The 26049-nt window shown below is 51.0% G+C and overlaps 1 protein-coding gene across 1 annotated transcript in view; it reads right to left on the reverse strand.

Annotated features, from left to right (window-relative positions):
* Positions 1-5775: 5775 nt before the first annotated feature.
* Positions 5776-26049, reverse strand: part of LOC137335380 (RNA-binding protein 38-like) — a 73827-nt gene continuing 53553 nt past the window's right edge. The window contains exon 4 of the mRNA XM_068000725.1: positions 5776-6911. Coding sequence (XP_067856826.1) covers positions 6638-6911 — 274 coding nt within the window. The 3' untranslated portion in view covers positions 5776-6637. The remainder of the gene's footprint in view (positions 6912-26049) is intronic.

Consider the following 26049-nt stretch of genomic DNA (forward strand, 5'->3'; position numbering starts at 1 on the left):
ACTGGGAAGACTTCCATTCCCCAGCATCAATATTTCTCACCTTGACTCACCTTTTAAAAGAAAAAGAAATAATAAGGACTTGCATTTATATAGCACCTTTCACCACCTCAGGATGTCCCAAAGCGCTTTACAGCCAATGAAGTACTTTTGAAGTGTAGTCACTGTTGTGATGTAGGAAACGAGGCAGCCAATTTGCACACAGCAAGATCCCGCAAACAGCAATGTGATAATGACCAGATAATCTGTTTTAGTGATATCGGTTGAGGGATAAATATTGGCCAGGACACTTGGGTGAACCCCCCTGCTATTTTTGAATAGTGCTGTCGGATCTTTTACGTCCACCTGAGGTGGGCAGACAGGGCCCCGGTTTAACGTCTCATCCGAAAGACGGCACCTCCGGCAACGCAACACTTCCCTCAATACTGCACTGGCGTGTTGGCCTAGATTTTGTGCTCAATTCTCTGGATTGGGACTTGATCCCATGACCTTCTGACTCAGAGGTGACAATGCTACCACACTCAGCCAAGGTTGACACTTGACATTGCAGTATGATAGTAAGGAAGTCTTATATAGGGCTTTGCTGAGATCACACCTGGAGTACTGTGTACAGTTTTGCTCCCCTTACCTAAGGAAGGATATACTTGTCTTAGAGGCGGCGCAACAAAGGTTCACTAGATTGATTCCTGGGATGAGAGGGTTGTCCTATGTGGAGAGAATTGTAAACAATTTTACAACACCAAGTTATAGTCCAGCAATTTTATTTTAAATTCACAAGCTTTCGGAGACTTCCTCCTTCCTCAGGTATGTGGAGAGATGCAGTAGAATAGGCCTATACTCTTGAGTTTAGAAGAATGAGAGGTGATCACAGGGTAGATGCTGAGAGGCTGTTTCCCCCGGCTGGAGAGTCTAAAACTAGGAGGCATAAGCTCAGGATACAGGGTCGGCCATTTAGGACTGAGATGAGGAGAAATTTTTTCACTCAGGGTTGTGAATCTGTGGACTTCTCTATGCCAGAGGGCTGTGGACACTTAATCATTGAGTACATTCAAGACTGAGAGCGATAGATTTTTGGACAATAGGGGAAATGGGGGTAGGGCGGGAAAGTGGAGTTGAGGTAGAAGATCAGCCATGATCTTATTGAATGGCAGGGCAGGCTCGAGGGACCGTATGGCCTACTCCTATTTCTTATGTTCTTATGATATAGATGGTCTTTTTCTGTTCTTTAGAAACTCTTATGTTCATTAATAGGATGAGCTTTGGGATATACCGTGGGAAAGAAAAACCTTTCCTGTGGCGACTTCTTCAGGCACAGCAGCTGGTTGAGGCTTTGCTCCAGTAGAGGTTGTGGATTATTCCGATCTAAGTGCTGCATTCCATTGATACTCTCCACCATCCCCTCCCCAGACCCCAACATTGCTTAGAGCTCTTCAGTGATGCAGAACAGTTCTTGGCAAATAGTTGCCAGTGAGGGACACATTGCTCCTACCCCTCCCCCTCCCTGTCCCGCCTGCTACAGCATTTGGGTGGGATCACATAGCGGATGCAGAACCTTGAAGGGCAAGAAGTGCGCATGACTGGATTCTGGGAGACTTTAATTCTGGGATGGATGAGGCCGTCTTTCAATATTGGCTGCATTCTGAACAATGAAAGGACATTTCCACCCATAACTACACCTAGGGGAATCATTACTCTGTTGGCTCAGTAGGTGAGCAGCACTAAATTAACCCCTGAAAGGAAACTTGGACCATGCAATTGGTTCCCAACGAACATTTAGCAGGAACACAGAATGGGTAAGATGTTGCGTATCATAGAGTTTATAGATATCTCTTTGGAAGAAATTGGCCATTGATCAAGCAAGCGGTTTTAGATTCAATGTGGCCTGCCTGAAGCAGTCAGGTGGTCAGCAGTTTGTAGTTTAGAACATGTAGATACAACCACCTTGGGTTTAGTTCTCAGTAGTGCCTTGGTAATCTGCCGGCAACATCACTGCACTAAGGCCTCCCCCAAACTGCCCAGCAGGCAGGACATTCACAGCCCCTTGCTGCAGCCACATGTACAGCTGCAAGACTGAGCTCGCTGGCCAGCTCCCCAGGATTGGGAGCTGCCAAGAGGTTAAAGGAAAGAGTGAATGTAACAACGGTCCCTGCAAGACATGCTTTGAAGTGGGATTGGGAGTTTAACTAGAGTCCTTTAAAAGCACGGTTTCGTTACATTAGACTCCAGGCCACACAAGGACGGGTTGCTGCAGCGATGATCAGCTAACCTCTACCTGGGCCTCCACTACCATCACCGGAACGACGAGGAGCTTGCCAGATGCTGCCTCTGCTATTCCATCAATTCTTCCCGCAGCAGGTACCAGGCGACTTCTCATTTACCCTCCTCACACCCCCAGCCGTGTCATCTAGATTGGCACCTGGACATTGTTGTGGATGGGGGCGGGATGGGAGGGGGGTTGGGGGAAGACATCTAACCTGCAGCCCTCCCTCCATCATCACAGCGGCAGGCTGTGGTAGCTCAGTGTAATGTTCAACCTCCCAGTTACAGAATCAAACCAGCTTAGTGCGAGCAGGAAACCAGCAAGAGAACGGCCACCTTTGATTTGATATTTATGCTCCTTTAATAGAATATTGAACATTTTTCCCAGTACCAGCTACAGTCTGATAGGAATGCCGTTATATAATTGTAGCTTTGAGCCTAAAACACTTTGCTTTTTTTAAAAAAAAAACTTTCTTTAAAAAAAAGAAATTTTTAAATTCCATTTATAACTTAAAACTTCTCATTCATTTCAGCTGGGTATAAAATGTTTGGTATCCAAATCTTTCAGACATCTAGTCAGTTTACTTCTCAACATAGCAGGTGTACAAATAGGAAGTTCCAGTACCTTACAGGGTATTGAATAGAAGGTGAGATGAATACTGCATCATTAAATCGGTAAAAATGACTGTCCTGTTCATATATAATTGGCTTTCTAAAAAAAAAAGCTTTTCTTTAAAAAATATATACCCAAGTTGAGATGATCTTAAGATTAATTACAAAATTAAGAAAATAGAACAGTGTTCTGACTACAGAAATATTGCTTCCCTTCCAACAAAGTTTTTTTTTGCATATTGAAATTAATTAGCAACCTATTAATTTATAATCTACTTACAATAATTTATACACTGGTAGCTGAATAACTAACCTTTTTTTTCTTCTTTCCCCAGTTGCGATTCACAGCTCATCGCAATAAATATTAAAAAGTAGTCACAATTTTTTTTCTCTGTAAGGCATTGATAAATAATAAAAGTTTTTATACAACAAAAATAGCGTTTTGTGTGTGTTCTTTTATCTTCCTGCATCATGTCTGCTGCAGTTCGTACCTTACAATAAACAGTCTGCTACTCTTCATTCTAAGAGGTGGGGATGAGGGGAGGATACATTATGTAACGGGGGGAATGGGCAGGGGTGGGCACTGAGAGACAGAAAGGGAAAGAGAGGGGGACAGTGAGAGCGAGTGATCGAGCGGGGGTCAGTGTGAGAGAAAGTGAGTGAGCAAGAGAGAGCGAGTGATCGAGCGGAGGACAGTGTGAGAGAGAGAGCGAGAGAGAGCAAGTGAGCAAGCGGGGGACAGTGTGAGAGAGCTAGAGCGAGTGAGCGAGAGAGAGTGAGTGATCGAGCGGGGGACAGTGAGAGAGAGAGCGAGAGAGAGCAAGTGAGTGAGCGGGGACAGTGTGAGAGAGCTAGAGCTAGAGCAAGTGAGCGAGAGAGCGAGTGATCGAGCAGGGGACAGTGTGAGAGAGAGAGAGCGAATTATAGTGTGAGAGAGAGAGAGTGAGCGAGAGAGAACAAGTGATCGAGCGGGGGACAGTGAGAGAGAGCGAGTGATCGAGCGGGGGATAGTGTGAGAGAGAGTGAGCGAGAGAGAAAGTGAGCGAGAGAGAGCAAGTGATCGAGCGGGGGACAGTGTGAGAGAGAGAGCGAGTGATCGAGCGGGGGACAGTGTGACAGAGAGAGCGAGTGATAATGTGAGAGAGAGAGAGTGAGCGAGAGAGAGCAAGTGATCAAGCGGGGGACAGTGTGAGAGAGAGAGCGAGTGAGTGAGCGAGAGAGAACGAGTGAGCGAGAGGGGGACAATGTGTGAGAGAGTGAGCGAGAGAGCGCACGCGAATGAGCGAGAGGGGGATAGTGTGAGAGAGAATGCGAGAGGGGGGACAGTGAGAACGAGCGAGCGAGTAAGAGGAGGACAGAGAGAGAGAGCGCGCACGCACCGGGAGGGGGTCAGTGAGAGAGAACGAGCAAGCGAGAGGAGGACAGTGAGAGCGAGCGAGAGGGGGACAGTGAGAGGGGGAGAGAGGGAGGAGGGGGGGGGGGGGGAGAGAGGGAGGAGGGGGGGGGGAGAGAGCGAGGAGGGGCGGGGGGAGAGAGGGAGGAGGGGCGGGGGGAGAGAGGGAGGAGGGGCGGGGGGAGAGAGGGAGGAGGGGCGGAGGGAGAGAGGGAGGAGGGGCGGGGGGAGAGAGGGAGGGGGGGGAAGAGAGGGAGCGGGGGGGGGGAGAGAGAGAGCGGGGGGGGAGAGAGAGAGCAGGAGGGAGAGAGAGCAGGAGGGAGCGAGAGAGGCGGAGGGGGAGAGAGAGCGAGAGAGGGGGAGGGGAGAGAGGGGGAGGGGAGAGAGCGAGAGAGGGGGAGGGGAGAGAGAGGGGGAGAGGGAGGGAGGGAGGGGGAGAGAGAGGGAGGGAGGGGGAGAGCGAGGGAGGGGGGAGAGAGCGCGAGGGAGGGGGAGAGAGAGCGAGGGAGGGGGAGGTGGTGAGAGAGCAGGGGAGGGGGGGAGAGAGAGAGGGGTGGAGGGGGAGGGGGAGAGCGAGAGAGAGGGGGAGGGGGAGAGCGAGAGAGGGGGAGAGAGAGGGAGGTGGAGCGAGAGGGAGGTGGAGAGAGAGCGAGAGAGGGGGAGGGGGGAGGGAGGGAGGGAGGGGGAGCGAGAGAGGGGGAGGGGGAGAGCGAGGGAGGGGGAGAGAGAGCGAGGGAGGGAGGGGGAGAATGAGGGAGGGGGAGAGGGAGGGGGAGAGAGGGAGCGAGAGAGGGGAAGCGAGAGGGAGGGAGAGAGTGGGAGCGAGAGAGGGGGAGGGGGAGCGAGAGAGGGGGAGCGAGGGAGGGGGAGCGAGGGAGGGGGAGCGAGGGAGGGGGAGCGAGGGAGGGGGAGCGAGGGAGGGGGAGCGAGGGAGGGGGAGAGGGAGGGGGAGAGAACGAGAGAGATTGAGCAAGAGGGAGGGGGAGAAAGGGAGCGAGAGAGAGGGAGCGAGAGAGAGGGAAGGGGAGAGAGGGAGCGGGAAGGGGAGAGAGGGAGCGAGAGAGAGTGACCGGGAGAGAGCGAGCGGGAGAGAGCTAGAGCGAGTGAGAGCAAGCGAGAGGGGGTCAGTCATACAGCGAGCGAGCGAGAGGGGGACAGTCAGAGAGCGAGCGAGCGAGAGGGGGACAGTCAGAGAGCGAGCGAGCGAGAGGGGGACAGTCAGAGAGCGAGCGAGCGAGAGGGGGACAGTCAGAGAGCGAGCCAGCGAGAGGGGGACAGTCAGAGAGCGAGCCAGCGAGAGGGGGACAGTCAGAGAGCGAGAGAGAGAGAGAGGGGGTCAGTCGGATAGAGAGTGCCAGAAGGGGGACAGCGAGAGAGAGCGAGGGGGGGTGGACAGCGAGAGAGAGCGAGGGGGGGACAGCGAGAGAGAGCGAGGGGGGGGGACAGCGAGAGAGAGCGGGGGGGGGGACAGCGAGAGAGAGCGAGGGGGGGACAGTGAGAGAGAGCAATCGGGGGACAGCGAGAGAGCGGGGGGGGGGGACAGTGAGAGAGAGCGAGGGGGGGGGACAGCGAGAGAGAGCGAGGGGGGGGACAGCGAGGGGGGGACAGCGAGAGAGAGCGAGGGGGGACAGCGAGAGAGAGCGAGGGGGGGGGACAGCGAGAGAGAGCGAGGGGGGGGATAGCGAGAGAGCGCGAGAGCAAGAGTGGGGCTGTGAGAGAGAGAGCGAGGGGGGGGACAATGAGAGACAGCGCGTGAGAGAGGGGGACAGTGAGAGGGAGCGATAGCGAGGGAGGGACAGTGAGAGAAAGCAAGAGAGAGAGGGGGACAGAGAGAGAGAGCGCGAGAGCGAGGGGGGACAGTGAGAGAGAGAGCGAGAGGGGGACAGTGAGAGAGAGCGAGAGGGGGACAGTGAGAGAGAGCGAGGAGGGGACAGTGAGAGAGAGCGAGGAGGGGACAGTGAGAGAGAGCGAGGAGGGGACAGTGAGAGAGAGCCAGAGACAGAGAGAAACGGTGAGAAAGAGAGGGTAACAGTGAGAAAGAGAGAGAAAGAGAAAGAGAGAGAGGGACAGAGAGTGAGAGGGCAAGAGACCTCCGCTTTCCTGGCTCGTGATTAATGTTCAGTTTCTGTTTGAAGACACTTTTTCCAGTGGATAAGCTGAAAGGGATGACCCGTCTTCGAGGAGCCCAGATCCCCGGTGGCTGCCCTCTGCCCCCGATAATACTTCCAAACAGCTCTCGATATTCACCCGCTCAAACAGATTTGACAGCAATATCCCATTAATCGCTTATGTGGCTTTCCACTTTAAAATAACAGTCCCGAGTGGATGGTGCGAGGTCCTTGTTTTTTTTTTCCTCCTTCCCTCCCTCCATTTCCGTTACTGCATGCGGTCCGGTTGCAGTGGTTGAGGGGGATACTGAACGAAAGTGGCAGCAGCGGGACTCCCGCCTGCCACCGGCTGCTGGAGAGCGGAGTAGCCGAATCCAAGGTAGCTCGCAGCGGGCGAGGCGGCGTACGGGTACTGATCATAGGCGGCGTACTGGGCGTAGGCGGTATAGTCAATGAAAGGGGAGGTCACCGACTGCAGCTGGGTTGGGAGGACCACTCCGGGCTGCACAATGGCCTGTGGGTAAAGGTACTGAGCGGTGAGCCTGCAAAACAAAGAGGTACAGGTTATAAAACTTACATACGGCCATGGAAGAATAGATAAAAAGAACGAAAAGAAATAATAGATGGGAAGAACTTGCATTAATACAGCGCCTTTCATGACCTCAGGATATTCCAAAGTGCTTTACGGCCAATTAAGTACTTTTGAAGTGTAGTCACTTTTGTCATGTAGGAAACACGGCAGCCAATTTGCACACAGCAAGATCCCACAAACAGCAATGTGATAACGAGCAGATTATGTGTTTTTTTTAAAAAGTGATGTTGGTTGAGGGATAAATATTGGCCAGGATACCGGGGACAACTCCCCTGCTTTTTTTTCCCCCGAAATAGTGTCGTGGGATCTTTTATGTTCACCTGAGGGCAGATGGGCCTCGGTTTAACATCTCATCCAAAAGACGCACCTCCGACAGTGCAGCACTCCCTCAGTGTCAGCCTGGGTTATGCGCTTAAGTCTCTGGAGTGAGACACAAACCTGCGGCCTTCTGACTCAGAGGAGAGGGTGGTACCACTGAGCCACAGCCTACACTTTGGGATAGGTAAAAGGAGACTTAAAGTTGGCACATTAATGCAAAAACTGTCCCTTTACAGATGAGTAAATGTGCCTGCAGGAGCATAAGGATTTTATTTTTAGGAAAATCTCATTAGGCCAACGAGCCTGTCGCATGAAACACCTCTACTCCTGTTTCATTATATCCCTGAATTCTTTCTCTGCAGAAACTCATCTCATTGTCTCTTGCACCCACCGTTCAAAGACCGTGGTAATTCTTGGCACAATCCCATTACGCTTTGGTGAAAAAACTTTGCACTCCACAACTTCCTCATTTTTAAAACTCGCCATCCTGGTCTTTGTACTCTCGAGGTGACTTTAATTTTACTCGGACAGAATTTAATGTGACTAAAAAAGTGTGGGCTCCCCCTATTTGTGGGCGGTAGCATTGCAAGCCACTAATCGCCGAGTCGGCCAAGCGAGCAGGTTCCCCTCCCCAATCACTAAATCGGGAGGCGGCAATCACAATGCACTGTGGGATAGCATGGATGCCCAAACCCCACATCCTGAGCTACAAACAGCAGGACTGGGATCCAATGTCAGCAAGCATTGTGTGGCGCTGTTCACAGTGTGCCAGGTCCCACAACACCAAGCTTTCTAAAAATTGGGCTGAAGATGCCAGTCAGCCTTCTCCATTTTAGAAGATCAAATTGAGCAGTGCAGAGTCAAATGAAGAAACAGCCAATGGCGACAAAGTCAAACGCAGAAACAGTCAATGGCGACAAAGTCAAACGTAGAAACAGCCAATGGCGACAAAGTCAAACCCCAGAAACAACCAATGGCGATAAACACACTCCTCGAAATGACAAAGAACAGGCAGGAAATAGACACCAATGACAACGGTGAGCATGCTGGTGGATAGAAGCTCTGTGATGATTGCCCTCATCTTAAACAAAGGCTCCCCCCACCCACCCCCCCCCCCCCCCCCCAACCAATAGCCAATACGAACCCCACCTAAAGTGAACTCTGCTATTACTCCCATTGTTCTCCCATTAAAATCTCACTCACCAATTAGCTGATTGGGGGGAGGGGAAATCCCTTTCTTGTTTGGAGTAGGTCTGGAAAACCAAAATCGCTAACTACATGGAATTGGGCCCTCTATCGCCAATCCTTCACCATTTGTCGCCTCTGCCCACTTGCTGCATCCAGCCCACTGCAACCCTCCCTTACCCTCCGACCAGCTTCTCCTCAAAGCCAAACAACACGTTTTTATTCCTCCTAAAAAGAGAGAACAGGAAGGGCAGAAAAATCCAGCAGAACCTTCCACCTCTCGAAATAGACCAGAGCGGCTACAAGCAGCACAGGGAGAATTAAATGATGCAACTCGCCCGTTTTGTTGAGATGTGAAGCTCAGGGATTCTATACTGTTCAATGGTTACGTCTCTCAACCCAAAGAAACAATCCTGCAAGCATATCTCTCTCTTCATATCCCTTTTTTTTTTAACATGGACAGGTTGTTAGACTGATTCACAACTGTACCCACCAGTACTGTACCCATTATACAGTGACAGACCTGTACCCACCAGTACTGTACCAGTGTGATACAGTAACAGACCTGTACCCACCAGTACTGTACCCATTATACAGCGACAGACCTGTACCCACCAGTATTTCACCCTCATATTAAGAACATAAGAAATGTGAGCAGGAGTAGGCCATACGGCCCCTCGAGCCTGCTCCGCCATTCAATAAGATCATGGCTAATCTTCTCCCTGAACTCCACTTTCCTGCCCTATCCCGATATCCCTTGATTCCCTTAGTGTCCAAAAATCTATCGATTTCAGTCTTGAATATACTCAATGACTGAGCATCCACAGACCCTGGGGTAGAGAATTCCAAAGATTCACAAACCTCAGTGAAGAAATTTTTCCTCATCTTGGTTCTAAATGGCCGACCCCTTATTTTGAGACTATGACCCCTAGTTCTAGACTCTCCGGTCAAGGGAAGCAGCTCTCAGCATCTACCCTGTAAAGCCCTCTCAGAATTTTATACGTTTCAATGAGATCACCTCTCATTGTTCTAAACTCCAGAGTATAGGCCCATTTTACTCAATCTCTCCTCATAGGACACCCTCTCATCCCAGGAATCAATCTAGTGAACCTTCGTTGCATCCCCTCTAAGGCAAGTACATCCTTCCTTAGATAAGGAGACCAAAACTGTACACAAGACTCCGGGTGTGGTCTCACCAGAGCCCTATACAATTGCAGCAAGACCTCCTCACTGTTAAACTCCAACCCACTTGCATTAAAGGCTAACATACCATTTCCCTTCCTAATTGCTTGCTGTACCTGCATGTTAACTTTCTGTGATGTGAACAAGGACACCCAAATCCCTCAGACTACCAACATTTCTTAGTCTCTCACCTTTTAAAAAATATTCTGTTTTTCTATTCTTCCTACCAAAGTGGATAATTTCACATTTCCCCACATTATACTCCATCTGGCCCCTTCTCGCCCACTCACTTAACCTGTCTATATCCCTTTGCATCCTCTTCACAGCTTACTTTCCCACCTAGCTTTGTATCATCAGCAAACTTTGATACATTACACTCGGTCCTCTCATTTAAGTCATTCATATAGATTGTAAACAGCTGAGGCCCAAGCACTGATCCTTGCTGCACCCCACTAGTTATAAGCTGTCAACCCAAAAATTACCCGTTTATTCCTACTCTCTAATTTCTGTCTGTTAACCAATCCTCAATCCATGGCAATATATTACCCCCAGTCCCATAAGCCTGTATCTTGTGTAACAACCTTTTATGTGGCACCTTATCGAATGCCTTTTGAAAATCCAAATATACGACATCCACTGGTTCCCCTTATCTACCCTGCCAGTTACATCCTCGAAAAACTCAGATTTGTGAAAAACTATTTCCCTTTCATAAAACCGTGTTGACTCTGCCTAACCAGATTGTGATTTTCTAAGTGCCCCGTTACTATGTCCTTAATAATGGATTCTAGCATTTTCCCTACTACTGATGTCAGGCTAACTGGCCTATAGTTCCCTGTTTTCTCTCTCCCTTTCTTGAATAGCGGGGTTACATTTGCTACCTGCCAATCCACGGGGACCGTTCTAGAATCTAGGGAATTTTGGAAGATCAAAACCAATGCATTCACTATCTCTGCAGCATCTCTTTTAAAACCCTAGGATGTAGGCCGTCAGGTCCAGGGGATTTGTTGGCTTTTAGTTTCATTAATTTCTCCAGTAATTTTTCTTTACTAATATGAATTACTTTAAGTTCCTCACTCTCATTACACCCTTGGTTTCCCATTATTCATGTTTTTTGTGTCTTCTACTGTGAAGACAGATACAAAATATTTGTTTAATGTCTCGGCCATTTCCTTATTCCCCATTATAATTTCTCCTGTCTCAGCCTCTAAGGGACCCACGTTTACTTTTGCTACTCTCTTCCTTCTTACATACTTGTAGAAGCTCTTACAATCTGTTCTGATATTTCTTGCTCGTTTACTCTCATATTCTATTTTCTCCCTTTTTATCAGTTGTTTGGTCATCCTTTGCTGATTTCTAAAACTCTCCCAATCCTCAGGCTTACTACTCTTCTTGGTCACATTATAAGCCTCTTCTTTTAATCTAATACTACCCTTAACTTCTTTAGTTAGCCACGGGTGGATCACTTTTCCCATGAAGTTTGTATTCCTCAAGGGAATGTACATTCATTGAGAATTATGAATTATTTCTTTAAATATTCACCATTGCTTATCTACCATCATGTCTTTTAATCTAATTTCCCAATCTACTTTAGCCAACTCGCCCCTCATACCATAAATTTAAGACCCTAGTTTCGGACTTAACTACATCACTCTCAAACTCAATGTGAAATTCTATCATATTATGATCACTCTGCCCCAGAGGATCCCTTACTATGAGATTACTAATTAATCCTGTCTCATTACACAATATTAGATCTAAAATAGCCTGTTCCCTAGTTGGTTCCTCGACATATTATTCTAGAAAACTGTCTCGAATGCATTCCATGAACTCGTCCTCCAAACTACTTTTGCCAATTTGATTTGCCCAGTCTATATGAAGATTAAAGTCCCCCATGATTATTGCATTATCCTTGTTACATGCTCCTTTTATTTCTTGATTTATACTCTGCCCAACTCTATAACTACTTTTAGCGGGCCTATAAACTACGCCCACCAGCATTTTCTGCCCCTGTTATTTCTTAGCTCCACCCATCTGATTCTACATCCTGATTTTGTGAGCTAAGATCCTTTCTGACTACTGCCTTTATCTCATTCTTTATTATATGAGGGCTCTTCCTCTCCATTTTGCCTATCTTTTCTAAAAGTCAAATACCCTGGAATATTTAGTTCCCAACCTTGGTCACCCTGCAACCACGTCTCAGTAATGGTTACTAGATCAAACCCTTTTATCTCTATTTGTATCATTCAGTTAAAGTGCCTTTAATGTTAACTTTTTACTATTTTTCTCTGATGTGACCTTAGTCACTAATGCCCTATTACCTTAGGTAAACTCTGTCCCTTGCTGACACACACTACTTGTTTTCACCCAAATCACTACTCTGCTCTACAGCCTTGACTTTTCTCTTTAGACATATAAATTTACCCTTACCTGAACCCTCCCCCCCATTAGTTTAAAGCCCTATCTACCGCCCTAATTATTCGATTTGCCAGGACACTGGTCCCAGCCCAGTTTAAGTGGAGCCCGTCCCAATGGAACAGCTCCCTCTTTCCCCAGTACTTTCTCCATGAATTCCGTGCTACCCACACCACTCTTTCAGCCACGCTTTTAACTCTCTGATCTGTTTGACCTTTTGCCAATTTGTGTGTGGCTCAGGTAGTAATCCAGAGATTATTATCTTTGAGGTTCTGCTTTCTAATTTGGACCCTCGCTCCTCAAACTCCCTCAGTAGGACCTCATTCCTAGTTCTACATGGACCACAACAACTGGATCCTCCCTCTCATGCTCCCAGTTATTTTCCAGTCATGAAGCGATATTCTTAACCCTGGCACCGGGCAGGCAACACAGCCTTCGGGATTCCCGGTCGTAGCTGCAGAGAACAGTATCTATCCCCCTGGCTATGCTATCCCCTACCACTACCATATTCCTTTTTACTCCCCCCACTTGAATGGCCTCCTGTACCACAGTGCCGTGATCAGTTTGCCCATCCTCCCTGCAGTCTTTGTTCTCATCCATACAGGTAGCAAGTACCTCGTACATGTTGGACAAGGGCAAAGGCTGAGGCTCCTCCATCACTGCATCCTGGGTCCCCATACCTGCCAGTCACATCCTCCTGTCCCTGACCACTGACCAACTCTAAACTACTACCTCACCTAAGGGATGTGACTGCCTCCTGGGTCAAAGTATCCAGATAAATCTCCCCCTCCCTGATGCTTCGCAATGCCTGCAGCTCGGACAGCTCTATATACTCCACCGACACAGCTCTTGCTCAAGAACTGAATTTATAATTGTTCTGCTGGGTATTTCTAAACAAATCTAATCGACAATGCATGAAGTTTTCACACACCCACCATTACAGGTTGCTAAAACCTAACTAAGAATAGTGACAGTGAGCCTGGACAGTAATAGTGACAGTGAGCCTGGACAGTAATAGTGACAGTGAGCCTGGACAGTAATAGTGACAGTGAGCCTGGACAGTAATAGTGACAGTGAGCCTGGACAGTAATAGTGACAGTGAGCCTGGCCAGTAATAGTGACAGTGAGCTTGGACGTAATAGTGACAGTGAGCTTGGACAGTAATAGTGACAGTGAGCCTGGACAGTAATAGTGACAGTGAGCCTGGCCAGTAATAGTGACAGTGAGCTTGGACGTAATAGTGACAGTGAGCTTGGACAGTAATAGTGACAGTGAGCCTGGACAGTAATAGTGACAGTGAGCCTGGCCAGTAATAGTGACAGTGAGCTTGGACAGTAATAGTGACAGTGAGCCTGGACAGTAATAGTGACAGTGAGCCTGGACAGTAATAGTGACAGTGAGCTTGGACAGTAATAGTGACAGTGAGCTTGGACGTAATAGTGACAGTGAGCTTGGACAGTAATAGTGACAGTGAGCTTGGACAGTAATAAGAAGCTATTGCTTTCTTCCAACAGTGAGGCAAAGACAGAACCTGCATTTATATAGCGCCTTTCATGTTCTCAAGATGTCCCAAGTGCTTTACAGCCAATTAAGTACTTTTTAAGCGTAGTCATTGTTGTAATGTAGCAGCCAATTTGTGCACAGCAAGATCCCACAAACAGCAATGTCACAATGACCAGATAATCTGTTTAGTGATGTTGATTCAGGGATAAATATTGGCCAGGACACCGGAAAGAAATCCCCTACTCTTCCACGAAATAGTGCCCTGGGATCTTTTACATCCACCTGAGAAAGCAGACGGGGCCTCAGTTAACGTCACATCCATAAGATGGCACCTCCTACAGTGTAGCACTCCCTCAGTACTGCACTGGAGTATCAGTCTGTGCTCAAGTCTCTGGAGTGCTGTATGAACCACAACCTTCTGAGGTGTGAGTGCCACCCACTGAACCATGGTTGACACTTTTTAGCATCTTTAACTGTTGGAAAGCAAATCAGCTGATGCATTAAATATGGGTTCAAGTTCAAAGGGTAAATGCACTGTGGAATGTCATATCGCTCAGAGGTCTCAGGTTTGGATCGCTGCTCTGTGCTGGGGAAGTGGAGGGCACTCTACAATTGGCCTCAATGCTCCCAAGTTGGGGTAAGATTTACTCAAGGTGCCATGGGACTCCCACCCACCCACCCACCTCACTCCTGGAGATTGAGGGAGAGTGCCCTCCCCCAAACTGGACAGTGAGGGAGAGTGCCTTCCCTCCCCGCCCCCCAAACTGGATAGTGAGGGAGAGTGCCCTCCCTCCCTCCCCCAAACTGGACAGTGAGGAAGAGTGGCCTCCCTCTCTCCCCCAAACTGGACAGTGAGGGAGAGTGCCCTCCCTCCCCGCCCCCCAAACTGGACAGTGAGGGAGAGTGCCCTCCCTCCCTCAAACTGGACAGTGAGGGAGAATACCCTCCCTCCCCCAATCTGGACAGTGAGGGAGAGTGCCTTCCCTCCCCGCCCCCCAAACTGGATAGTGAGGGAGAGTGCCCTCCCTCCCTCCCTCAAACTGGACAGTGAGGAAGAGTGCCCTCCCTCCCCGCCCCCCAAACTGGACAGTGAGGGAGAGTGCCCTCCCTCCCTCCCCCAAACTGGACAGTGAGGGAGAGTGCCCTCCCTCCCCGCCCCCCAAACTGGACAGTGAGGGAGAGTGCCCTCCCTCCCTCAAACTGGACAGTGAGGGAGAATACCCTCCCTCCCCCAATCTGGACAGTGAGGGAGAGTGCCCTCCCTCCCCCCCGCAAACTGGACAGTGAGGGAGAGTGCCCTCCCTCCCCCCCACAAACTGGACAGTGAGGGAGAGTGCCCTCCCTCCCCCCCACAAACTGGACAGTGAGGGAGAGTGCCCTCCCTTCCCCCCCCGCAACAAACCGGACAGTGAGGGAGAGTGCCCTCCCTCCCCCAAACTGGACAGTGAGGGAGAGTGCCCTCCCTCCCCCAAACTGGACAGTGAGGGAGAGTGCCCTCCCTCCCCCAAACTGGACAGTGAGGGAGAGTGCCCTCCCTCCCCCAAACTGGACAGTGAGGGAGAGTGCCCTCCCTCCCCCAAACTGCACAGTGAGGGAGAGTGCCCTCCCTCCCCCAAACTGGACAGTGAGGGAGAGTGCCCTCCCTCCCCCAAACTGGACAGTGAGGGAGAGTGCCCTCCCTCCCCCAAACTGGACAGTGAGGGAGAGTGCCCTCCCTCCCCCAAACTGCACAGTGAGGGAGAGTGCCCTCCCTCCCTCAAACTGAACAGTGAGGGAGAGTGCCCTCCCTCCCCCTAATTAGACAGTGAGGGAGAGTGCCCTCCCTCCCCCTAATTAGACAGTGAGGGAGAGTGCCCTCCCTCTCTCAAACAGGACAGTGAGGGAGAGTGCCCTCCCTCCCCCTAATTAGACAGTGAGGGAGAGTGCCCTCCCTCCCCCTAATTAGACAGTGAGGGAGAGTGCCCTCCCTCCCCCAAACAGGACAGTGAGGGAGAGTGCCCTCCCTCCCCCTAATTAGACAGTGAGGGAGAGTGCCCTCCCTCCCCCAAACTGGACAGTGAGGGAGAGTGCCCTCCCTCTCTCAAACAGGACAGTGAGGGAGAGTGCCCTCCCTCCCCCAAACTGGACAGTGAGGGAGAGTGCCCCCCTCCCTCAAACTGGACAGTGAGGGAGAGTGCCCCCCTCCCTCAAACTGGACAGTGAGGGAGAGTGCCCTCCCTCCCCCAAACTGGACAGTGAGGGAGAGTGCCCTCCCTCCCCCAAACTGGACAGTGAGGGAGAGTGCCCTCCCTCCCCCAAACTGGACAGTGAGGGAGAGTGCCCTCCCTCCCCCAAACTGGACAGTGAGGGAGAGTGCCCTCCCTCCCCCTAATTAGACAGTGAGGGAGAGTGCCCTCCCTCTCTCAAACAGGACAGTGAGGGAGAGTGCCCTCCCTCCCCCTAATTAGACAGTGAGGGAGAGTGCCCTCCCTCCCCCTAATTAGACAGTGAGGGAGAGTGCCCTCCCTCCCCCTAATTAGACAGTGAGGGAGAGTGCCCTCCCTCCCCCAAACAGGACAGTGAGGGAGAGTGCCCTCCCTCCCCCTAATTAGACAGTGAGGGAGAGTGCCCTCCCTCCCCCAAACTGGACAGTGAGGGAGAGTGCCCTCCCTCCCCCAAACTGGACAGTGAGGGAGAGTGCCCTCCCTCCCCCAAACTGGACAGTGAGGGAGAGTGCCCTCCCTCCCCCAAACTGCACAGTGAGGGAGAGTGCCCTCCCTCCCCCAAACTGGACAGTGAGGGAGAGTGCCCTCCCTCCCCCAAACTGGACAGTGAGGGAGAGTGCCCTCCCTCCCCCAAACTGGACAGTGAGGGAGAGTGCCCTCCCTCCCCCAAACTGCACAGTGAGGGAGAGTGCCCTCCCTCCCCCAAACTGGACAGTGAGGGAGAGTGCCCTCCCTCGCTCAAACTGAACAGTGAGGGAGAGTGCCCTCCCTCCCCCAAACTGGACAGTGAGGGAGAGTGCCCTCCCTCCCCCTAATTAGACAGTGAGGGAGAGTGCCCTCCCTCCCCCTAATTAGACAGTGAGGGAGAGTGCCCTCCCTCTCTCAAACAGGACAGTGAGGGAGAGTGCCCTCCCTCCCCCTAATTAGACAGTGAGGGAGAGTGCCCTCCCTCCCCCTAATTAGACAGTGAGGGAGAGTGCCCTCCCTCCCCCAAACAGGACAGTGAGGGAGAGTGCCCTCCCTCCCCCTAATTAGACAGTGAGGGAGAGTGCCCTCCCTCCCCCTAATTAGACAGTGAGGGAGAGTGCCCTCCCTCTCTCAAACAGGACAGTGAGGGAGAGTGCCCTCCCTCCCCCTAATTAGACAGTGAGGGAGAGTGCCCTCCCTCCCCCAAACAGGACAGTGAGGGAGAGTGCCCTCCCTCCCCCTAATTAGACAGTGAGGGAGAGTGCCCTCCCTCCCCCTAATTAGACAGTGAGGGAGAGTGCCCTCCCTCCCCCTAATTAGACAGTGAGGGAGAGTGCCCTCCCTCTCTCAAACAGGACAGTGAGGGAGAGTGCCCTCCCTCCCCCTAATTAGACAGTGAGGGAGAGTGCCCTCCCTCCCCCTAATTAGACAGTGAGGGAGAGTGCCCTCCCTCTCTCAAACAGGACAGTGAGGGAGAGTGCCCTCCCTCCCCCTAATTAGACAGTGAGGGAGAGTGCCCTCCCTCCCCCTAATTAGACAGTGAGGGAGAGTGCCCTCCCTCCCCCAAACAGGACAGTGAGGGAGAGTGCCCTCCCTCCCCCTAATTAGACAGTGAGGGAGAGTGCCCTCCCTCCCCCAAACTGGACAGTGAGGGAGAGTGCCCTCCCTCCCCCAAACTGGACAGTGAGGGAGAGTGCCCCCCTCCCTCAAACTGGACAGTGAGGGAGAGTGCCCTCCCTCCCCCAAACTGGACAGTGAGGGAGAGTGCCCTCCCTCCCCCAAACTGCACAGTGAGGGAGAGTGCCCTCCCTCCCCCAAACTGGACAGTGAGGGAGAGTGCCCTCCCTCCCCCAAACTGGACAGTGAGGGAGAGTGCCCTCCCTCCCCCAAACTGGACAGTGAGGGAGAGTGCCCTCCCTCCCCCAAACTGGACAGTGAGGGAGAGTGCCCTCCCTCCCCCAAACTGGACAGTGAGGGAGAGTGCCCTCCCTCCCCCTAATTAGACAGTGAGGGAGAGTGCCCTCCCTCCCCCTAATTAGACAGTGAGGGAGAGTGCCCTCCCTCTCTCAAACAGGACAGTGAGGGAGAGTGCCCTCCCTCCCCCTAATTAGACAGTGAGGGAGAGTGCCCTCCCTCCCCCTAATTAGACAGTGAGGGAGAGTGCCCTCCCTCCCCCAAACAGGACAGTGAGGGAGAGTGCCCTCCCTCCCCCTAATTAGACAGTGAGGGAGAGTGCCCTCCCTCCCCCAAACTGGACAGTGAGGGAGAGTGCCCTCCCTCCCCCAAACTGGACAGTGAGGGAGAGTGCCCTCCCTCTCTCAAACAGGACAGTGAGGGAGAGTGCCCTCCCTCCCCCAAACTGGACAGTGAGGGAGAGTGCCCCCCTCCCTCAAACTGGACAGTGAGGGAGAGTGCCCTCCCTCCCCCAAACTGGACAGTGAGGGAGAGTGCCCTCCCTCTCTCAAACAGGACAGTGAGGGAGAGTGCCCTCCCTCCCCCAAACAGGACAGTGAGGGAGAGTGCCCTCCCTCCCCCAAACTGGACAGTGAGGGAGAGTGCCCTCCCTCCCCCAAACTGGACAGTGAGGGAGAGTGCCCTCCCTCTCTCAAACAGGACAGTGAGGGAGAGTGCCCTCCCTCCCCCAAACAGGACAGTGAGGGAGAGTGCCCTCCCTCCCCCTAACTGGACAGTGAGGGAGAGTGCCCTCCCTCTCTCAAACAGGACAGTGAGGGAGAGTGCCCCCCTCCCTCAAACTCGACAGTGAGGGAGAGTGCCCTCCCTCCCCCAAACTGGACAGTGAGGGAGAGTGCCCTCCCTCTCTCAAACTGAACAGTGAGGGAGAGTGCCCTCCCTCCCCCTAATTAGACAGTGAGGGAGAGTGCCCTCCCTCCCTCTAATTAGACAGTGAGGGAGAGTGCCCTCCCTCCCCCTAATTAGACAGTGAGGGAGAGTGCCCTCCCTCCCCCTAATTAGACAGTGAGGGAGAGTGCCCTCCCTCCCCCTAATTAGACAGTGAGGGAGAGTGCCCTCCCTCCCCCAAACAGGACAGTGAGGGAGAGTGCCCTCCCTCCCCCTAATTAGACAGTGAGGGAGAGTGCCCTCCCTCCCCCAAACTGGACAGTGAGGGAGAGTGCCCTCCCTCCCCCAAACAGGACAGTGAGGGAGAGTGCCCTCCCTCCCCCAAACTGGACAGTGAGGGAGAGTGCCCCCCCTCCCCCAAATTGGACAGTGAGGGAGAGTGCCCTCCCTCCCCCAAACTGGACAGTGAGGGAGAGTGCCCTCCCTCCCCCAAATTGGACAGTGAGGGAGAGTGCCCTCCCTCCCCCAAACTGGACAGTGAGGGAGAGTGCCCCCCCTCCCCCAAACTGGACAGTGAGGGAGAGTGCCCTCCCTCCCCCAAATTGGACAGTGAGGGAGAGTGCCCTCCCTCCCCCTAATTAGACAGTGAGGGAGAGTGCCCTCCCTCCCCCAAATTGGACAGTGAGGGAGAGTGCCCTCCCTCCCCCAAACTGGACAGTGAGGGAGAGTGCCCCCCTCCCTCAAATTGGACAGTGAGGGAGAGTGCCCTCCCTCCCCCAAATTGGACAGTGAGGGAGAGTGCCCTCCCTCGCTCATTCCCCCCCCTACCAATGCACTGGAATAGTCTGCCCACTTACACACAATGAATGGCCAGTTGAATTAATATCGTAGAGCTAAACAACCTTCAGCACCATAATACAGCAGCAGACAGCACCTACAGGAGAGATGGGGAGCGGAGCCATGGAACTGTACCCCAGGAGTTAGTACCTCGAGGGGAGGGGAGAAAATGCCAACCAACTTCCATGCATTAACAAGGCTGACTTTATTTCAAAAACAGTACCAACAGTTTGTGAGTTTTATACCAGAGCTTTGGGTAGAGTTAGGTTTCTGTGGTTACCTCGATTATATATAACCCTTCACTGGGTTTTATTTTGGCTCATGCTTTGAACTAGTAGAAAGTGCTGCGGAAAGTTAGTTAGCAGCTAAAGACCCTGAGCCTGCCACAGTGCGGTAACTGTACCCAGGATCCACCCCATGTGGAAGAAAAGGGATCAACCTGGGAGAGGGGAGAATGAGGGGAAACATAGAAACATAGAAAATAGGAGCAAGAGTAGGCCATTCAGTCCTTCGTGCCTGCTCCGCCATTCAAAATGATCATGGCTGATCGTCTAACTCAGTACCCCGTTCCCGCTTTTTCCCCATATCCCTTGATCCCTTTAGCATTAAGAAATATATCTATCTCCTTGAGAAAGGTGATGGGATGATTCAGTGTTACCTGCTGGGTTCCCCACAACACATCTCCAATCCATCACTATCCCCCCACCCCCCGCACAAGTCACACACCATCCTGACTTGGACAGAGATCGCCGTTCCTTCATGGTCGCTGGGTCAAAATCCTGGAACTCCCTCCCCAACACCAGCTTCACCACACGGACTGCAGTAGTTCAAGAAGGCGGCCCACCACCTTCTCAGGGCAACTAGGGATGGGCCTTGCCAGCAATGCCCACATCCTGAGAATTAATTTATTTTTAAAAAAAAGCCAGCTGGCAGGTAGTATTATAGGAGGTACAGCACAGGAGGAGGCCATTCGGCCCTTCATGCCTGTACCGGCTCTTTGGTAGAGCTATCCAATGGCTCTACTCACTCCCCTGCTCTTTCCCTGTAGCCCTGTAAATTTTTTCCCTTCAAGTATTTATTCCCTTTTGAAGGTTATTATTGAATCTGCTTCCACCACCCTTTCAGGCAGCGCATTCCAGATCATAACAACTCGCTGTGTAAAAAAAGGTTTCCTCATGTCACCTCTGGTTATTTTAACAATCACCCTAAATCTTTGTCCTCTAGTTGCTGACCCTTCTGCCACTGGAAACAGTTTCTCCTGATTTACTCTATCAAAACCCTTCATGATTTTGAACACCTCTATCAAATCTCCCCTTAACCTTCTCTGTTCTAAGGAGAACAATCCCAGATTCTTCAGTCTCTCCACATAACTGAAGTCCCTCATCCCTGGCACCATTCTAGTAAATCTCTTCTGCACCCTCTCTAAGGCCTTCATATCCCTAAATACCCAGAATTAAACATAGTACTCTGGCTGTGGCCTAACCAGTGTTTTAATGAAGATTTAGCATAACTTCCTTGCTTTTGTACTCTATGCCTCTATTAAAAAAGCCCAGGATCCCATATGCTTTTTTAACAGCCTTCTCAACTTGTCCTGCCACCTTCAAAAATTTGTGTACATACACCCCCAGGTCTCTCCGTTCCTGCACCCCCTTTAAAATTGTACCATTTTGTTTATATTGCCTCTCCTCATTCTTCCTACCAAAATGCATCACTTCACACTTGTGTTAAATTTCATCTGCCATGTCAGTCGTCAGTCTATGTCCTCCTGAAGTCTGTTACCATTCTCAACATTGTTTACTACATTTCCAAGTTTCGTGTCATCTGCATACTTTGAAATTATACCCTCTGTACCCAAGTCCGGGTCATTAATATATATAAAAAAGAGCAGTGGTCCTAATACCGACCCCTGGGAAACACCAATGTATACTTCCCTCCAATCTGAAAAACAACCGTTCGTCACTACTCTCTGTTTTCTGTCCCTTAGCCAATTTTGTATCCACGCTGCCGCTGTCCCTTTAATCCCATGGGCTTTGGTTTTGCTAACAAGTCTATTATGTGGTACTTTATTAAATGTCTTTTGAAAGTCCATATACACAACATCAACCACACTACCCTCATCAACCCTCTCCGTTACTTCATCAAGAAACTCAATCAAGTTAGTCAAACATGATTTTCCTTTAACAAATCCGTGCTGACTTTCATTTATTAGCCCCTACTTTTCCAAGTACCAATTAATTTTGTCCCAGATTATTGTCTCTAAAAGTTTTCCCACCCCCGATGTTAGGCTGACAGGCCTGTAATTGCCGGGTTTATCCCTCTCCCCTTTTTTGAACAGGTGTAACATTTGCAATTCTCCAGTCCTCTGGCACCACTCCCATATCTAAGGAGGATTGGAAGATTGTGGCCAGAGCCGCCAAAATTTCCACCCTTACTTCCCTCGGTAACCTAGGATACATCCCATCTGGACCGGGTGACTTTTCTACTTTGAGCACTGCCAATCTTTTAAGCACCTCCTCTTTATCTATTTTTATCCTATCCAATATCACTACTACCTCCTCCTTTACTGCTACAATGGCAGCATCCTCTTCTCTATTGAAGACCGAAGTGAAGTATTCATTTAGTACCTCAGCAATGCCCTCTGCCTCCACAAGATCTTTTTGTCCCTAATCGGTCCCACCCTTCCTTGACTACCCTTTTACTATTTATATGTTTATAAAAGGGTTTCCTTTTATGTTACCCGCTAATCTACTCTCTCTTTGCCCCTCTTATTCCCTTTTCTAGATCTCCTCTGTATTTTCTGTATTCAGCCTGGCCCTCTACTGTATTAGGAAACTGATGATTGGGTTTGTGAACAAAATCAACCTGAAGTCCTTCAATTTGAAAATATCAAAGCTTTACTTTTGAGATGAGTGTCTTTGTGACGGTTTGAAGACGGAGCTGCAACCTGCAGCTGTTTCCGTATCTGTGCGTCACTGTGCATGTTTTGAGGGCAGGCCCATCTGACCAGACACTTCCTTGGTGATGCCTCTGCTCACTCACTCCTGCTTGCTCTGCCATCTGCTTCCCTTCCACTTTCTCATCAAGCCTCCTGAGCTGGAAACCACCTAGCTCTCTTTTGGAGAAACTAAATGACCTTGGCAAGTCATGGTCACGGTTAGACCTGCCTCACACCGCAGCAGCTTCTATTTACAGCAGCATTTTTGAAGCCTTTCCAAAGCAGTCACCACCACCACATTAGCCCTGTTCAATATCACGGCCGGGTTTGTTAGCTCTGAAGTGTGCCTGCCTGCATGGCTATACAAGGCACTGTAAATCCGAGAGGATCGACTGCAGGCTGGCTCAGACAGAGATTTTCCAAGGGAAAAAGGTATCTTTCCATTAGACATGACGAGGGGATTAAACAAGATTTAAAAGGGCAGCTGTTTATGTTCCATCCTGGACTCAATACAGAGAGAGACCCATACAAAGAGAGACACACCCACACACACAGACAGAGAGAGAGAGAGACAGAGAGAAAGAGACAGAGAGAGACCCACACACAGAGAGACCCACCCACACACACAGACAGAGAGAGAGAGAGACAGAGAGCAAGAGACAGAGAGAGACCCACACACAGAGATACCCACCCACACACCTGCCGTCCTTACCCAGGTGGTGAGAGAACCAACACGAGGGAAAAACCTACTTGACCTCGTCCTCACCAATCTACCTGTCGCAGATGCATCTGTCCATGACAGTATTGGTAGGAGTGACCACCGCACAGTCCTCGTGGAGACGAAGTCCTGACTTCGCAATGAAGATACCATCCAACATGTTGTGTGGCACTATCACCGTGCTAAATGGGATAGATTCAGAACAGATCTAGCAGCTCAAAACTGGGCATCCATGAGGCGCTGTAGGCCACCAGCAGCAGCAGAATTGTATTCCAGCACAATCTGTAACCTCATGGCCCGGCATATTCCTCACTCTACCATTACCAACAAGCCAGGGGATCAACCCTGGTTCAATGAGGAGTGTAGAAGAGCATGCCAGGAGCAGCACCAGGCATACCTAAAAATGAGATAACAACCTGGTGAAGCTACAACTCAGGACTACATGTATACTAAACAGCGGAAGGAACATGCTATAGGCAGAGCTAAGTGATCCCACAACCAACGAATCAGATCAAAGCTCTGCAGTCCTGCCACATCCAGTCGTGAATAATGGTGGACAATTAAACAACTAACGGGAGGAGGAGGCTCTGTAAACATCCCCATTCTCAATGATGGCGGAGTCCAGCACGTGAGTGCAAAAGACAAGGCTGAAGCGTTTGTAACCATCTTCAGCCAGAAGTGCCGAGTGGATGATCCATCTCGGCCTCCTCCCGATATCCCCACCATCACAGAAGCCAGTCTTCAGCCAATTGGATTCAGTCCACGTGATATCAAGAAATGGCTGAGTGCTCTGGATACTGCAAACCCGCGATACAGCACCTCCCAAACCCGCGACCTCTACCACCTAGAAGGACAAGGGCAGCAGGCACATGGGAACAACACCACCTGCACGTTCCCCTCCAAGTCACACACCATCCCGACTTGGAAATATATCGCCGTTCCTTCATTGTCTCTGGGTCAAAATCCTGGAACTCCCTTCCTAACAGCACTGTGGGAGAACCGTCACCACACGGACTGCAGCGGTTCAAGAAGGCGGCTCACCACCACCTTCTCATGGGCAATTAGGGATGGGCAATAAATGCCAGCCTCGCCAGCGACGCCAACATCCCATGAACGAATAAAAAAAAAGGCTATGGGCCACGACAATATCCCAGCTGTGGTGCTGAAGACTTGTGCTCCAGAACTAGCTGCGCCTCCAGCCAAGCTGTTCCAGTACAGCTACAATACTGGCATCTACCCGACAATGTGGAAAATTGCCCAGGTATATCCTGTCCACAAAAAGCAGGACAAATCCAATCCGGCCAATTACCGCCCCATCAGTCTACTCTCAATCATCAGCAAAGTGATGGAAGGTGTCGTCGACAGTGTTATCAAGCGGTATTTACTCACCAATAACCTGCTCACCGATGCTCAGTTCGGGTTCTGCCAGGACCACTCGGCTCCAGACCTCATTACAGCCTTGGTCCAAACATGGACAAAAGAGCTGAATTCCAGAGGTGAGGTGAGAGTGACTGCCCTTGACATCAAGGCAGCGTTTGACCGAGTGTGGCACCAAGGAGCCCTAGTAAAATTGAAATCAATGGGAATCAGAGGGAAAACTCTCCAGTGGCTGGAGTCATACCTAGCACAAAGGAAGATGGTAGTGGTTGTTGCAGGCCAATCATCTCAGCCCCAGGACATTGCTGCAGGAGTTCCTCAGGGCAGTGTCCTAGGCCCAACCATCTTCAGTTGCTTCATCAATGACCTTCCCTCCATCATAAGGTCAGAAATGGGAATGTTTGCTGATGATTGCACAGTGTTCAGTTCCATTCGCAACCCCTCAGATAATGAAGCAGTCCGTGCCCGCATGCAGCAAGACCTGGACAACATCCAGGCTTGGGTTCATAAGTGGCAAGTAACATTCGTGCCAGAAAAGTGCCAGGCAATGACCATCTCCAACAAGAGAGAATCTAACCACCTCCCCTTGACATTCACCGGCATTACCATCGCCGAATCCTCCAACGTCAACATCCTGGGGGTCACCATTGACCAGAAACCTAACTGGACCAGCCATATAAATATTGTGGCTACAACAGCAGGTCAGAGGCTGGGTATTCTGCGGTGAGTGACTCACCTCCTGACTCCCCAAAGCCTTTCCGCCATCTACAAGGCACAAGTCAGGAGTGTGATGGAATACTCTCCACTTGCCTGGATGAGTGCAGCTCCAACACACTCAAGAAGCTCAACACCATCCAGGACAAAGCAGCCCGCTTGATTGGCACCCCATCCACCACACTAAACATTCACTCCCTTCACCACCAGCGCACAGTGGCTGCAGTGTGTACCATCCACAGGATGCACTGCAGCAACTCGCCAAGGCTTCTTTGACAGCACCTCCCAAACCCGCAACCTCTACCACCTAGAAGGACAAGGGCAGCAGGCACATGGGAACAACACCACCTGCACGTTCCCCTCCAAGTCACGCACCATCCCGACTTGGAAATATATCGCCGTTCCTTCATCGTCGCTGGGTCAAAATCCTGGAACTCCCTACCTAACAGCACTGTGGGAGAACCTTCACCACATGGACTGCAGCGGTTCAAGAAGGCGGCTCACCACCACTTTAGAGGCAATTAGAGATGGGCAATAAATGCCGGCCTCACCAGCGACGCCCACATCCTATGAACGAATAAAAAAAACAGACAGAGAGAGAGAGACAGAGAGCAAGAGACAGACACACACACACACACACACACACACAAGCATCCACACTGAGAGAGACACCCACACACACTGACAAAGAAAGAGGGACACCCACACACACAGACAGAGAGCAAGATCAACACATATCCACACGAGCTGAACAGAGGGAGAGAAAGAGAGACAAACACACACGAGAGAGAGAGAGAGGGTGACACAGACACACAAGAGAGAGACACACACACACACACACAAAAAGAGAGGGAGAGAGAGAGACACAGACACACATACGAGAGAGAGAGAGACACACACACAGGGGGGGAGAGAGAGAGAGAGACACACACACACA

The sequence above is a fragment of the Heptranchias perlo genome, chromosome 19 (assembly GCF_035084215.1).
Source record: "Heptranchias perlo isolate sHepPer1 chromosome 19, sHepPer1.hap1, whole genome shotgun sequence".
Lineage (NCBI taxonomy): Eukaryota > Metazoa > Chordata > Chondrichthyes > Hexanchiformes > Hexanchidae > Heptranchias > Heptranchias perlo.